We start from the raw sequence: 16,496 nt of genomic DNA, 5'->3' as shown, positions 1-16,496 counted from the left end.
AAAACTGAATTAAAAATGATGAAAAGAGATCCTGAAATGCAAAGAGGAAGGGAGCCTGGCACAATTGTGTTCTGACAAATATTCCTAACTAAATGAAGGACTGAAAATAACTGAAAATGGGAGCTTCTTAATACAGAATAAAGTTTGCCTGAATTTGTGAGATGCCTCTCCACCTGAATCATAAAGGGGAGCACATTCCGATCTTTTTCTGCTGCAATGGAAAAAGTTATGTTTCTGGCAGTGACAGTTTTTGCTTTTGGGACCTGAATTCGATGCTGCAGAGCTCAGATTGTGGCCAAGTGTGTACTGATAGAATTTGGCAGCCTGATGTAAGGGCTGTTGGCATTGTCTGCTTGGTGGGTGATTATCTGTGCCGTGAACATGATCCTGGATTTAACCGGGTCAAAGATCTAAGACCCGGGGTGATATGAGTTTCATAGGAAGCCGGCTCAAACATATCAGAACCAGGTCAAAGATCTAAGAACCGCAGGGATATGGGTTTCAAAGGCAGCCGGGTCAAAGATGTAGGAATCGGGGTGATATGAGTTTCATAGGCAGCCGGGTCAAAGATGCAGGAATCAGGGTGATGTGGGTTTATTTGGCAGCTGGGTCAAAGATCTAAGAACCACAGCGATATGTGACGAGGTATCACTGATTGAAACACAGCCCTGGGCACTTCAGGGCTTAAAACTGAAGCACACAGGTCCAATGCCCCCAGTGACGCTCCCCCTCATTATGAGAGGGAGGGCCTCGAGGCACTTTTGGGAGGCTGAGAAGGTCAAGCCCACAGGGCTGTGAAATCCTCCGCATGGCAGAGTTCAGCTCAGGCAGCCAGGAGCAAGCACATTTAGCGCATGTCTGGCTCCTGGCTGCCTGACCTGAACAAGAAGGGTGTTTGTCAGGATGACCTTTGTTCAGACGGACAGGCATTCTTCTCGGCAGGAAAAAGGTGGGGGCAGGACCCCTCAGCCCACATGGACAGGCCACTGTTGGTATACTGGTAGCCCAGGCATTGCGGGACTACCCATAGCTTTCAACGGGCAACACTATCATATTCTCTGGTACCTAGAAAGTGCCCGTAGCATAAGGTGTACATACCTGGCATGTGATGGTGGTACACACACGTGTTTAGCAGATGATCTGTGAAATAGTGGTAGTACGCATTTGTACTTGATGACAGTGGCAACCTGATACTTTGGGACTCGGTTGTGTATTTATAAAAAATCTGAACTCGTAGCAAAAGTAGTCATTTTCCGAAACTAAAAAACTTTTTTTGTCTGTGACATCATCATGTACTTGGACAGGAGGATGGCACATTTCTTTCGCATTGTTGCACACAAATTCCCATGAAAAAGGCCTACCATTCTGGAATCTGCCCCTCCAGGTTATCCTTATTTGGCAATAGCTACAAACAACCTTAAAACACCAAACAATGCACGATAAAAAAAAAATACACTCAAATTGATCTACATTTTACCCACTTGTCCGACTGTGGACGAAAAACAAACTGTAGTGACATGATGTCACCACAAGGGCCCTCGCTGTGCTGAAATGATTCACATCGAGTAAGTTACTTTGTGAAAACTAAATTAAATTAAAAATCTAAATGACTGTTTTTTCAGTTTAAAAGTACAACATGCCAATTACAATAAAGAGTTACAGCCACTAAAATCACCACGATGAATGATTTACTGCTGCATTAATCGGAGGAACTGCAGCGAGGCAATGGATGCTGTAGAGACTTTTTCTGTAAGAAAATATTTTGCATGTGCAGTCAAAATTATTAATAGTGCAAACAAAAATATCAAAAATATTTACTGAAACTACCTACATTTAAAGTGACGATTAGCATTAACCCAGATTCAGGGCCCGCGGTTAGTATTTGTATTGGTGTGAAAGCATAATCCTGAGCATCACGAATACACATAATAAGGTGATAATGACTTATGAGTTTAGCGTGGGTGAGTTAATTTTTGGAAGGTTTTTAGGAGTTTTGGTATCACATTTTCGGGTTGCAATCCTACAGTTTGTAATCATCTTTTTATGATCTGCAAACATTTTTACTACCATGTATTCTAAATCAGTGTAAGAAATTTGAGCCATCTGGTTTGCCAGCCAGAGTCACGTGACTCTCCGGAGAAAGGCAAGGGCAGGGTTGGATTGGGAAATAAAATCGGCCCGGGCAAGCTAAAAAAAAGTGGCCCACATTTGCATATTACCTTTCCGCAAATCACTGCTTCGGCGAAATTTTATTTAAAAGGGGGTGGGGGGAGGTAAAAAATGCATGCATTAGTTTACACTGGTGAAACACCTGAAAACAAGTGAGGCCACTTTAGCTCAGGCCCCCTGCCCCGCTCAATATGCATATATTAATGGGCTGGCCCAGCGAGAGAAAGGGAGTGACACTTTGATAAAAGGGAGGTCATGGACGGCCATCTACCTCCAGAAAGGCCACTCAGGCACCCACTGGGCCGCTGGCGGCATTCGAACAACACAGAAACCACCCAAATTGGCACCCCAGGCGCTAAAAAAGCAGCCCAGAGCTGGAACTGGACACCGGCCCCTCTGGCATTGCCCGAGTGCCCGTGTTACCAATCCAACGCTGGGCAAGGGGGCATTTTGTACTCCCCTGTATGTTCGGGAGCTCGGGCTGTGCATTATGGCATCGGCCATACTAGCATGCCATCAAATGGATGAAGAAAAGTAGGAAAGGTATTGAGTGAATGGGATTTTTGGTGTGAACTAAAAGCTGGGAGTTTTTCTTCATAACTTAATAATTATTATAATATGCTCTGCAGAGCGCCGCAAGTGAGTATCAGCGGGCACTTGTTCCTTGTTGAATTCCCACCGCTGCGCATCGACTTCCACTATGTCTAATCTCTTCCTCTTGACCTCAACCTGCCTTCTCTTTCCACTGTATAGATGAGTACATTTTTTTACATTCTGGCATACTGAAAGGTATATAAAAAAAAGATATCTCCAACTCAATAACTAATACCTATGGAATATATACTAAAATGTATGGACTTAATTTAGATTTTAGTGGATGGGACACCCGTCACAAAAGTAACAGGTACCCCAGACACCATATTATAAGTGCCATAGGCCATAACTCACTTCCAAAACGTGGATGCAACATCCACCATGTTTGTGATGAAGTATTCTATCCACCCAAATCTAAATAAGACCCTCTGTAACATGAACAAAACATTCTGTAAACTTGCCCAATGCTCCTGGCAGGGGCGAAGCTACCAATGGCCCCCTCACTGCAGTGGAATATAGTTTGTTTGGCGCTCTACCGTCAAATCCTCAAGCGATTCCTAATTTTGAGATAAGAGAATCAAAACAAAGCAAACTAATCTAGATCGTTGTCTTCAGGAGCAGAAGCTTCAGGCCTTTTTAGGTCTCGCCTGTCGATGCGCATGCGCATCGAGCTTGCGAGCCTATTGCGGCTTAAACAAGCTTTAACTAAGAAGCAAGGAATCGTGGCGATTCCTTGCAGTGCCCGTGACTTTTAAGCTCAATGCGCATGTGCATTGAGCTTAAAAGCGCGTGCACAGCCGCCCGCATTCCTCCGACACCTTTGAAGTGAAGCTTAGCTTCACTTCAAAGGCCCGGCTTCTTCACACCCACATGCCGCTCTGCCCCGCTCCGCCCCCTCCCCTGAGTCATCCTGCCTGCCCAGACTTCTCCTCCCCCCTAATTACATCCCGCTTTCACTTGTTTTTTGTTCCGACTCGACGTGCACAGCTACCCTCCCCCCGCCCCCTCCCGCCACGCAATGCCGAGAGCTTGTTTTCCTTCTCGCCCCTCATGCTCAACCTCGTTGTCCCTTGTCCTACCCCTCTCATCTGTTTCTTCAATTCTAATTTATTGAGTGCCCTCCCCGCTGTCATGTTTTATAATTATATCTATCAGAGCCCAGGCCTCTTCTTTTACGTCCTCCCTCCTCTTGCCTCTACCCTCCTTTCCTCATCTCGCTTTCCCTGCAACATTCGTCTACCCTTTTCATTCTTCCTCATTTATTTTGTCTCCCATTTCCCAGTCTTTCCCTTCTCTACTTCTTTCACTATTCTCTTCTCCCATTCGGTTTTCTCAATTCTTTTCTCCCGTATCATTCACATTCACTTTCTTTTTTCTCTCCATTCTTTCTCACACCTACCCTTTCTCCGCTTTTTTCCTTCTCACCATCGAATTCTTCTGAATATTTCGCTCCTCTTTTCTTTTTCCCTTCTCTCGGACTGTATTTTCTGCACTCAATCCCCTCCTTTCTTCCTCTCTTCTCTCTCTATTCCTCATTTTTGGTGCTCCCTTCTCCAGTCACTCGTCCTTTCACGGCGTCTCCCTTTATTTTACTTTTCTTGTTTTAATTCCGCCCTAAAACACGCAGATATCAGCGTAGGCCTGACAGGGAAATAAATCATAAGCATTTTTTGCCAGTGTATTATGCGCCTTTCTGCAGGCCCTTCCAAACCTAACGATGCCACTTATTAAAAGACTTGCGGGGACGCAGCACAGATGTTTCCTTCCACGAGATTTTAAGTAGCAGCACGTGAGTTCCTAAAACTGGCATACAGGGCATGTCCATTTAGTAAAATGTTCGTTAGCAGGTTGCATCGTTTGCTTTAACCATCAAAAGGTTCGTGTGAGGTTGCAGCCCGGTGTCCGTCATCCTCCCATCAGCGTCCCTGGGTGCATTCACGGCAGTTTTTGGTATTCTTTTACACGCTTTAACGAGCAGTGTTTTTCACCTTTTAAGCCCTCAGTGCTATGTGTGTGACTCTGCTCGGGTTCACCGTATGTGGAGCTGGCATCCCATGACACCTCGGGCCTGGAGTGATTTGCAGTGACGCCATTACTCAGCAGTTTACAGTTGGTTCTGGTCTGCTTTATCTGTATGGGGAGGGGAGACATCAAAGGTGTGCAGTGGCTCCCAGCCCCCGAGAGACTGGGCGGGGCAGCTACCTCTTATCTCTCCATCTTTTCACAGGGCACACTGTCTCTGATAGCATCCCGACCTCGGACCCTTTAAAGACGGTCACGTGGTTCGGCTGGACAAAGGGGCCTGAATGTATCTGCCGCCAGCAGCTTCACTTGCGCTCTGCATCAAAGGCTGTCGTCTTCTCTTTTCGAGAGCCTGCGCTGTGCCTCATGATCTGCTAAATCTAGGCAGAATGGCTAGGTTGGAACCGGAATCTGGAAGGGGGCATGGCCGAATCAAGGGCTTGAGGCTTGCATCATACTTTCTATCACACTTGTTTAATTTCCGGAAGACTGTGTGTTCCGTAAACTCCCTTATTAGGTGACTGGATTAAACACTGTCACGCAGTATTTATTAAATGAAGTCTGTTCACGAGCTGCGTGCGCACCAGAGCACAACTCACAAAGAGATGGAATGAAACAATGCAGAAGTTGTTCCAAAAAACAAAAGGGGAGTTAGCGGCTCAACTTTTCAGCTTCTTTCTAACCAGGCCCGCAGGCGCCGCAACACGGCGCTGAAACCTCCAGGGCACAACTAAATACATTTAGGGCAAGCACCCTTTTATCTATGTAGGTGTTTGTACATGAGGCATAGGCGAGTGAAGTGTTGGTAAGTAAGGCATTAGATCCCTTAGGCCCTTATCCTGGTCGTCAAGGTAATACTGGTTCAAGATCGAGCTCCCTTGTAATGTGCATTTACTGGGTGCACAGTGCGTCACCCTCACTCACCCTCAACCCCTCACCCTCACTCACCCTCAACCCCTCACCCTCACTCACCCTCAACCCCTCACCCTCACCCACCCTCAACCCTTCACCCTCAACCCACCACTCACCCTCACTCTCACTCACCCTCAACCCCTCAGCCTCACCCTCACCCCTCACCCTCAACCCCTCACCCTCACTCACCCTCAACCCCTCACACTCACTCACCCTCAACCCCTCACCCTCACTCACCCTCACTCACCCTCACTCACTCACCCTCACTCACTCACCCTCACTCACTCACCCTCACTCACCCGCACTCACCCTCACTCACCCTCACTCACCCTCACCCTCACTCACCATCAACCCCTCACCCTCACCCACCCTCACTCACCCTCAACCCCTCACCCTCACTCACCCTCACTCACCCTCAACCCCTCACCCACACTCACCCTCAACCCCTCACCCACCCTCAACCCCTCACCCTCACTCACCCTCACCCTCACTCACCCTCAACCCCTCACCCTCAACCCCTCACCCTCAACCCCTCACCCTCACTCACCCTCACAACACATATTGTGTTACAATAGGTGTCACATTTGCGAAAGATAAAACTATCTAGAGATGTAGCATAACGACCAGAGCTGCCATATAAGTCACGTAAATACAAAACATGTTGCATTCCAAATGCTATAGGTGTCACATTCGCAAAAGTTATAACTATTGGCATTGTAAATGACAAAGCCATCAATTTAGCAATTTTAACAACGAAAAAATAAATAAATTATGTCATTTACAAGACCAATAACTACAACTTTTCTAATGCGAAACCTATTGCATTCCAACCCCACTCACCCACGCAACGCCACTCACACACGCAACGCCACTCACACACGCAACGCCACTCACACACGCAACGCCACTCACACACGCAACGCCACTCACACACGCAACGCCACTCACACTCCACTCATCCACGCAACGCCACTCATCCACGCAACGCCACTCATCCACGCAACGCCACTCATCCACGCAACGCCACTCATCCATTTGCAAAACGAAAAAAGTTAAACTCTTCTATTGCGAGACCTATTGCATTTTCAATGCTTGTTTAGAGTAGGGCTCAGTGAGATCTCCCCTAAAAAGTTTGTGGGTGTCCTATTCTCAGTATTTGTTCTGTCCTGCATCTGCCCAACACTAGATAAGGCCCTAAATCTTTCCCATCATGCACTCAAAGAAAGATGCAAAACTGATGTGGTTGCATCAGCCCTGTGTTAAAGTCACTGAATGCTAGTTCGGTTTGACCTCAATTTCCTTAAACTGTGAGTTGAATGTCCGCCACATTCCCATCTAGTCCAATATTACCAAAGTCATACAAGCGTACCCTACCATGGAAGTATATTGTAGAGTTTTGTTTCCAGTTTTCAATATATCCAACATCAGTGTTATTTTACGTGCAATATTTAATACATGATCATGCAAAATAATGTTGCCCTGTAGTTTGTGCTACCAGCGTAACACCAGGCTCTGAGTTCTTCTAATTTTGTCAAAGAAGAGAACTAAAGCAGGGAGACAAAGGTAAATTGCCCAGCATCACACAACTTGGTCAAGTGAAGAAGTTGTCATTTGGACTTAGATGTCTTTAGAACAAGTTGTTAAATAGGCGACTGTTGATAAGAATGAGAAATAAGAAATAAGGCTACATAAAATGATGGAAACATGGCAAACAAGTATTAGAATACAAACATTGCTGGGAGTGGTGTTAACTTAGGACTTGTAAAAGGATAAAAAATACCCCCCGCTAGCTGATGAGGAGGTGAGCATTGCTTTGAAAAACCTATAATGTGGAACCTAACCTTCTTCTAACATAGGGTGTGTGTGCGGGTCTCTGCGCCTGGTTACCAAAGCAGGGTTTCCATTCTAATCACTTGATGTAATTTTGGAGGCTACATTTGCTGTGACGTGCAGGGTACCAGCATCAAACAAGCGTCTTCTTCAGGTGTTAACTGCTATTATTGGCTTATGTTGACAATCGCTGACTCCCTCTCGTATCTTTCCAGGTGACTATGAAATGGACAGTCTAACAAGAAAAAGCCATCGAGATGACATGGACTACAACGGACGAAGTAAGAGACAACCCGAAAATATGTCTGGCGTGCCAATGATTACATTTCACTTGCAGATATTTGATGCCGGATTAAAACACATCAACTGCTAGAGGCTATAATCTGGCAGTTAAGGAAGAGTGTATACTAGTTGTAATAAGTGCCTCTCATTATTTGAGACTGTGGGGTGCGTACCTAGTACATGCCGTCACTGTGGGTCACTTTAAAGACATCCCATTGAACTGTTGACATTCGTGGATGTTGGAATCTTAGAGGAAAGGCAACGTTTAAAATCAAAAATAACTGCCAACCATTACTGAAGAATTTGTTGGTCAAGTTTAAGTACCATTTACTTTGAAAGAGATTTGACATCTAACACCAAAAAATGATATATTGTGTTTTTATTTTGGGGATTTTGAAGTAGAAAAAATATTAACAATTGTATACATCGCTCTCTGCTTTTTTATTTGAAAGTACTCTTGCCACCCATGTCTGTTACAGATGTCTTTCCATAATATTTAGGCCTGCCAGTAAATCATTCCTACCGCTAAGCCCACATAAATATTCAAAAACAAATATATACCTATACGATTAAAAATAATATTTACTCTAAATAAATGCAAATAGAATACAATATTTGTGCAGGAAGGGCCTCCCAGTTCTTAAAGTACAGACATGTACCCCCCTTCATGCAATTAGAAGAAAACATCATCAAACTGCTGTAACAGAACAGAGAAACGCTACATGTGTTAAACTAAGGAAACACTTAGTCATTGAGGGTGGAAGTGTTAGGTTAATCCAAGCAGAAATCACATAGGGCTGAGAGAAAGAAGATGTCCAAGCACTACCAAAAATAGGTAGGTCAGCAGGCCTTCCATGCTTGGTGGTCACTTTCCTAGCACCTTTACACCTACTATGTATGTAAGACTAATACTGTAAGACACTCTGCAGTCAGTCAATGGGTGGGTGATTCCACAGGCCAATGAATCAAGGTGGCACAACCTTAGAATGGTGCAGGCCAGAGAGGATGCATTCACTTGGTCAATATCCCACCCATATGCTTGGATCTGAAAACTGTTAATAAGTGAAGTTCTGGTTGTGAACACAATGAATATGGACACTTGGCTTTAACATGATCATTAAAGAAGAGAAGCTAACCACGGCTCCTTTCTTTCAGCTTTCACCGAGACTGTCACTACAACAAGACTTGCATCTTTACCACCAAGTAAGTATTCTAGGACTGGTCCAGGGTCAGTCACCGCTCTTACTCCGTTCACTCTCTATGACTCCACCACTATAAGAATGGAGAGAAGTTGAAGCATACGTATGTCTATCACCTGATTTTGTCGTAATAGTGTATGAATAAAGGACCCTCAGTCGCCCGAGCTCACTGATGTCCATTATTTCTTCCTCAAGCCTGTGAGATGTCTTGTTGCAGGGTTATGACCCACTACTAGTTCAGCATAACGATGCCAGTCTTTTTACCTTCAGAATACTAGTGCAAATCCGGCTCCGGCTAGCGATCAAACAAAATTAGTGTCAATGGGGCACTCATAATTTTAACAAGATTGTGTTCTTGTTTCCGTCCCCTCAGTGGGTTGGTCTTTGTATCAGTAAAAAGCAGTCAGTAGTTGGAGTCATAATAATGGAACTCCAGCGCCCCCCCCCCGCTCCACCTTAAGACACTACATACCAGCGCTAAGGCGCCGTGGACAATGACCAAAGACCTCATAACCCTGGTATGAGACAATAAGTCATCAGAACGTCTTCCCATTGGTTGGTTCACTTGCAGACTCTGGCTAGACCATAGAATCAGAAGACATACATACATCATTGAGGAATGAATGACTATGATCCATTGCGCTTCGCAAAGCTTCTCGATTCTTCATTTTCTCCTCTAACATATCTCTTCAATGTGCCCAACAGAAGGAGGAGCTGGGGGAAGCAGTAAACTAACATCTCTAACTCAAGGGAACTCAATGGACAGAAAGGGGCACAGCAGCAGTTACGTCATGTCATGTAAGTATCGCAGAGAATGGGGGGGGGAGATGCTTCAATTATTTCTTGCTTGTTTGGTTGCCCTTTCACCTTTTTTTTCTATTAGAAATTAACAAGGCCATCTTGCGTTATGCAGTTCTAACCTTGAGATTATTGTCCAGACTTAGCTTCAAACTTCGATCCTATGTGGGATGTAATCTCGTAGTTGATGCACTATCTAACAAGCACTGGCAAAGCCAATCAGTCTCTCCTTTTGGACCGCGTGGTGTTGCCAATACTTTTTGCTGCTGCTGTGTAGTAACAAAAAAACATGTTGTTGTTGTTGCTGTATAGAATTAGGCAAATATAGAAAAAAGGTGCAAGTACATGGCCTCTAGCTGAAGGGGAATGAAATTAAAAATAAGCCAGATGGGGGAGGAGTGAAAAAGTAGCCCACGAGCGAGAAAGCAACACAAGTGAAGGATTAGAAGTACACGAGGAGAGAGCTATAGAGCGTTTTGGGTTGGGGGAGTTTGGCAGAGGGAAACATGCATGAGCACGCAGCACACAAAGGAAGAGAACAACACAGAGCATGGGACAGGTACTTGGCTGGGGTGAGGATCGAGCCGGAAAACACATGCACTCTCATGGGGTGGTTAACTAAACAGAAAAATATAGTCCCTATCCGTGAGCACTGGAAAGATTCAAGTCAATCAATTACAAGGATGGTAAAGTGGCTATGCTCCAGAGGAGGGACACACACAATAAGAAAAAGTCAAGCCATTGAATAAGAAGCAAGCAAATGAGGAAAATTAAAGCTGACCAATGGTATGCAATTGGTGGGCTGTAAACGCACTATAAATTCTAGGTAAGCCCAATATTGGTCTATTGCAACCAACCAGCTTGTGCTGTCTGGTAGGCGAGCCCAAAAAGCAGGACTGTGGTTCGCCTATATTGTCCTCACTTTCAATAAGCCACAGATCTGAATTTCAAATGCAGAAACCTTTTGACACAACTCTAAGAAAAGAAGGCCATATGGGCCTAAGGAAGCGAGGACCGGAGAACAGACATAGAGTAGCACCTTTATCCAGTTTCTCAAAGCAAATCTCAAATGGAGAGATGCCAGAGACTGCAGGGGGGCTACAATCTACATGATCAACAAGTTGTTTCAGAAAGAAATGCAAATTTAGATGTTGTCTTTTAAAAGCAATCAAACTACATTACATCTCTTGATTGCTTAAAAGGGGGAAAATCCTTCCCTAACTGGTTCCAGGGTGCACCCCCCAAACCCCGTTCAGGTGTAAAATAGACATTTCATCTATTTTTGAATATCAGAAAGATCCAGCCAGTGAAGGTTGAAAATGACGTCACTACCGAACATAGCAACTTTTTATCTTCAAATTGCATGTCACTGTGGGACTGTTGAGGGGCTGCCAGTTCGCAATCCACCGCACATTAAATGTCACTCCTTACCCCGTGGCAAACAGCTTCACGTGAGATATATAATCCCGGGTGGTTTTTAACAAGTACACTTGAGGAGGCGCATTGGCCCAGGGCGTGTCATGCATGTTTTCAATCTATGGCCTACATATGGCGGGATCCGCGACAGAGGACGCCTGCCCCCGAGGGATGCATGCATTGACTCCGGAAACCAGCAGCGAAGCCAGAACGAGAGCCCTCCTCATGGGGCGGGTGGAGGCTGCGAACAGAAGGCGCTTTGTAGGAACAACCCGCCATTCATCGCCTGTCTTGCAGCCTGTCCCGCCCTCCATCCGCAGAGCCCCTCCCCGTATTGTTGTCTGATTTTTGCAATTAAAACATTTTTAAGTCTTGCTCAATCTAAAAATGAAACATATAGGGTTCAAAACACCCTTCGAGGGCCCTGTTTCATTGCATTGATTGACATGCTGCGCCAGACACGGCTTCGACCACAGCCGGTGGCTCGGTCTGAAGTCACTCACTGCCCCCAGTCAGGCAGCCAAGGGTGCAGCCTGCCCCAGACATGTGCAAGGCACCGCCCTCCTGCTTCAGCGAAGTGGAGATCACGGCGTTGGGCTCCTCTGGCCTGAAGGCGGCAGCATTGACCGTGCAATGCTGGAGGCTTCTACATTTAATTTGGAAATAAACAGAGCCCTCTTATTCTAAAAGCCAACAAAGGGTGTGTGGCTCGAGCATCGGAGCATGGAAACTCACAGATGCAAGTGGGGCCGTGTCTCCAAGGACACATTTGTCAAGAATGTATTTCTTCCATATTTGCAAAAGAACTTGTGCATTTCTAAGATGTGCCGGACGCTGGCCTTGAGGTTTGCAGCCCTACACCTAGTGATGAGGCGGGGACACAGAAGAGCTGGTCATATACATATGTCGCAGAGTACAAGTGCATGTAATGATACAGCATCACTGGTCTGGGGCCCACCTGTGCATAGAGCAGGGTGCTGGAGCAAGCCACTGTCCCCTGCGTGGTGGCAGTAGATGACCCCTTCCCTGTTGCGCTCTTTTACGTGTGAGGGGCGCCCTCTGCAGGCTTTGCAATGCTCCTTCCCATATGTGTCCATTTCCTCTCCTTGCTCTTGGATGATGAAAGTGCTAGCCTTCGTTTATTTATTTTTTTATTTCAAATTTTTTTATTGAATTGAATAAGTTTCGCATGTACATTTTATACAGTTGTCTTTCTTGGGCTGCTTTACATGTGTGTTGCTCAGTGGTAGCAAGAGAGAGAGAAAGAAAGAAGAAAAGAGAGGGGGGGGGGTTATAGCTTCAGATATTCGTTTAGGGCTGCCCACATGTCTTCTTTGGCTGTGTGGTTCGCCGCCTTGTGCTTGGCGGTGATGTTGTCTGCCGCTCGGAGGAATGTTACCCAGTTGAACCAGCGCTTGAAAGTGGCTTTGCTGGAGTCCTTCCAGTGCCCCAGAATATTTTTAACAGCTGCCGCTAGGAGCATGTCTACCAAATCTCGTATTTCTTTGGATTGGAGTTGTGGCTCTAGGAATCCGGTGATTATCCCTGCTAGCCCTCGTTGTATCTGGCAGCCCGTGATCGAGTCTATTAGGTCGTACACTTTGCTCCAGAACGCTTTGACTTTGGGGCAGTCGTATATCATATGGGCTAGGTCCCCCCTTGCTTTGTGGCAGTTCCAGCATTCGCTGTTGTCGGTGGCCCCCACTCTCTCTAGTTTCGCCGGTGTCCAGTGTAATCTGTGTAGTATCCAGTATTTTGTTTGTGCTAGCTGTGGTGTGATCTTGTTTTTGGACGCTGATGTCCATAGTCTGGCCTTCTCTTCTTCACTTAGCGGTCTGTGGATGGTCTCTTCCCAGAACGCTATCGTTTTGTCGTTAAGAGTGGTGGTGCGTGGTGTGATTATTTTGTAGATCTGCGCTGTTTGGTGGCCTGTTGTGTTAAGGTTCTGTGCGTATTGTATGATGGTTGGTTTGTGTTTGGAAAGGTTCGCTTTGGTGATGGCTGCTTTGATTCTTAGGAACTCGTAGAATTCCTTGTCCGGTAGGCCAGTTGTATGTTGGATCATCTTGTAGGTGAGTGGGTTGTTCCCTGCCTCTAGTTGTGCCGGTGTGGTTATACCTCTGCTGAGCCATTCTTTGCTGCCTAGCGTCTTCCCTTTGTATGTGATTTTGGAGTTGTGCCATAATGACTCCCATTTGGTGCCTCTGATGCTTACTTCTAGCTCTTTATCTAATCTCAGTAGTGCTATTTTTGTGTTCCGTATTATTGAGTTTTTGGCTTCTGGGTGTCTGTTTGCCGTGAGGGCCATGATTGGGTCTGCCCCACCTAAAATGCTCCTTTCTAGCTCCAGCCATACTGGCATGTAGTCTGGTGTTGGTGCTAACCAGTGTAGCCCTTGTTTGGCAAGGCATGCCGTCTGGAAGACCTTATAGTTTGTGAGGTTCAGTCCCCCTTGTTCTTTTTTCAGCCTGAGTTTTGTTAGACTTATTCTAGGTTTTTTACCCCCCCATAGGAACAAGTTAATGGCTTTGTCGATTTGTTTGTGGAAGTCTGTCGTTAGTGATAGCGGTAGCATGGACAGCAAGTAGTTGAGCATTGGGGTGATCATCATCTTAACTGTCTCTACTCTACCCCACCAGCTGACGAATTTGGGTCCCCATGTGTCTAGCTTCGTTTTGATCTTTTTCAGCATTGCTTCCTCGTTGTGCTCTAGTGTTGATCTAAGGTCTTTCCCAAAGAGGAGTCCCAGATATTTTAGGGGTTTCGTTTGCCACGCCAGGCCTGACTTGCCTAGTACTGCTCTGGTAGTGTGGCAGTTCATTGGTTTGCATTCTGACTTGTCCCTGTTGAGTTTATACCCTGAGACGTGTGCATATTCCTCTATTGTTTGTACCAGTGCCTCGATTGACTCCCGTGGGTTGCTTGTGGTGATCAGGATGTCATCCGCATAGGCCGCGAGTTTGAAGGCTTGACCCTCCACATCCACACCTGCGATCTGCGTGTTAGTTCTGATCATGTGGAGAAGGGGTTCTATTGCCAGCAGGAATAGTCCTGGCGACAGGGGGCAGCCTTGTCTAGTCCCTCTACTTAGGGTGAAGGTTTCTGATGTCGCTGCGTTCACTACCACTCGAGCTCGGGGGTTTTTGTATAAGGACATTATCATTCCTCTATATTTGTCTCCAAATCCGAATTTGCGCATGCATTCGTTTAGGAATGGCCATGAGACTCTGTCGAAGGCTTTTTCTGCGTCCAGTGCAATCATTACTGCCTTCTCTGTGCTGTTCGCCGTGCAGTTTATTAGGTGGCAGAGCAGTCTTGTGTTATCCTGTGAGAGCCTGTTTCTCAGGTATCCCACTTGTGTTTTGTGTATGAGGGTGGGTAGGTATGCGTTTATTCTGGCTGCCATTACTTTAGCGTAGATTTTACAGTCTACGTTTATTAGGGATATTGGCCTATAGTTTTGTGGGAATTGTGGGTCCTTCCCTTCTTTGGGGATGACAATAATGTTTGCCTCTGCCATTGAGTCTGTCATGCTTCCTTTCTCTGCACACATCTGGAATACTCTCACTAATATGTCTTTAAGCTGCGTTTGGAACTTTTTGTAAAAGGTCACTGTAAATCCGTCCGGTCCCGGGGCTTTGTTGGGTTTAAGTGTGTCTATGGCCCTCCCTACCTCTAGCAGTCACCGTGAACACATTAAAGTGCTGAATGAAGGCAAGCCATGATTTTGAAGACATGAGCAGGCAGTGGTCAGTCAGGCCACCTCTGCCCATATTACAGGAGTGCCCTGGGTCGCAGCGGGCGTTTGCGCTGGCTTTGTGCTTCCCCCGGGGCCCTTTGATATTACAGAAGGGGCCGTAGACAATTGTTGTTATAACGATCGCACTGGCGCACATGTTGCGCTATCTCAAGAGGGCACTCCCTCATTTGCATGGGGGCGTGGCCCCATGCAAACGAGGGAATCTCTTTACATCTGCGCTCATTCTGTATAATGGATGTGGGCACAGAGGTAAAGAAGCTGTCATTGTGCCCCCTGATGGCAGCCCTCTGGAGCGGGCCTAGTGGATCCTAAGGACCCCATACAACCCTTTGCAGGCAGGTGCAGGCACTCACTGCCCCCACCTGCAAGGGGATCTCTCCCCCTCTTTAAAGTGCAGGTGGGTGCCGCCTGCACAGTGAAACATGGAGCATCTTTGAAGCCGCCGCTCAATATTTCACTTGAATGCGCTGCCCCAAGGACAGCGAGAGTTCAGGACTACCCTGAGGGCGGCGCATTCAATTAAATAGGGCACACATTCCCTGTTTGTGCACGGTGCGCCTGTTTGAAAGTGCACCAGGGCGCAAACAGGGAACTGCTCCCTATATGTAATATGGCCCCTGGCGTTCAAACACTCTTCAAAGCATGAGTGCCCAGTCATTGCGTGAAGTTGGCCGAGTACTTGCGCCATTTTGCCACTTTATTTTTCCATAATAACACTGTAGTTCATCAATGTGATTATTCGAGGGGAGCGCAGTGATCTCATACCATGTTAATAAGAGAGGGAGAGGAGTTGGCCTAACGGCTAGGGCGCTCGACCTACGACCTGGGGATCTGGGTTCGAGTCTCGGTAACGACGCCAAAAAAACCTCCTGTGATTCTGGGCAAATCACTTAATCTCCCAGTGCCTAAAATGAAAGTGTGTACTCATGTAACGTAACAGGAAAATATGTAAAGCGCTCTGATACCTGATTCGGTTCGGGTCTAGTTCGCGCTATATAAAACTCTGCAAAAAAAAAAAAAAAAAAAAAAAAAAAAAAATAACACATCTCTGTTTATGATCTGTATTTCAGCGACCACCACAAGAGGCCAAACAAGTACCTCCATGGCCGGGACAGGTGGCAGGAGGGCGCCATCTCCGAGCCTGCACAGTCCAACCTTCGAGAGAAAGTCTCACCGCCAGGCAGGATATGAAGGTACGGGTTAGTGATGACATTTGGCATCATGACTTGGTCATGTATGTGACCTATTCTAGGATGGCTTCAAACTCACCCTAGCATCCAGCTGCCAGTTCACGGGCAGTTCAGTGTTTAAAAAGCAGAGAGAAAATGTACCTGTGACTTTTTTCTCAAGGTGGGGCATTAAATTCCAGGTTAAAGATCCCGGAAACTACTTTATTCAACAAATTCTGTTACCCTTTCATTACAGGAAGTTCAAGTGGAAACTCCTCCCCTGAGTACAGCAGAAAAGAATATGGTATGTCCACCCGGGATCTAAATATTATTCTCTTTAAATCG

General features: G+C 46.1%; 1 protein-coding gene across 2 annotated transcripts in view; it reads left to right on the top strand.

The window, feature by feature from the left end:
* The window catches only part of COL17A1 (collagen type XVII alpha 1 chain), a 190,645-nt gene that overhangs the window by 32,711 nt on the left and 141,438 nt on the right, over positions 1 to 16,496 (top strand). For both annotated transcript variants that reach the window (XM_078643723.1, XM_078643724.1), the window contains exons 2-6: positions 7,743 to 7,808; positions 8,965 to 9,012; positions 9,714 to 9,806; positions 16,053 to 16,175; positions 16,408 to 16,455. In XM_078643723.1, coding sequence (XP_078499849.1) covers positions 7,754 to 7,808; positions 8,965 to 9,012; positions 9,714 to 9,806; positions 16,053 to 16,175; positions 16,408 to 16,455 — 367 coding nt within the window. In that variant the 5' untranslated portion in view covers positions 7,743 to 7,753. The remainder of the gene's footprint in view (positions 1 to 7,742; positions 7,809 to 8,964; positions 9,013 to 9,713; positions 9,807 to 16,052; positions 16,176 to 16,407; positions 16,456 to 16,496) is intronic.

The sequence above is a fragment of the Lissotriton helveticus genome, chromosome 5_1 (assembly GCF_964261635.1).
Source record: "Lissotriton helveticus chromosome 5_1, aLisHel1.1, whole genome shotgun sequence".
In the NCBI taxonomy this organism is placed as follows: Eukaryota; Metazoa; Chordata; class Amphibia; order Caudata; family Salamandridae; genus Lissotriton; species Lissotriton helveticus.
This window is presented reverse-complemented; position numbering and strand designations above follow the sequence as displayed.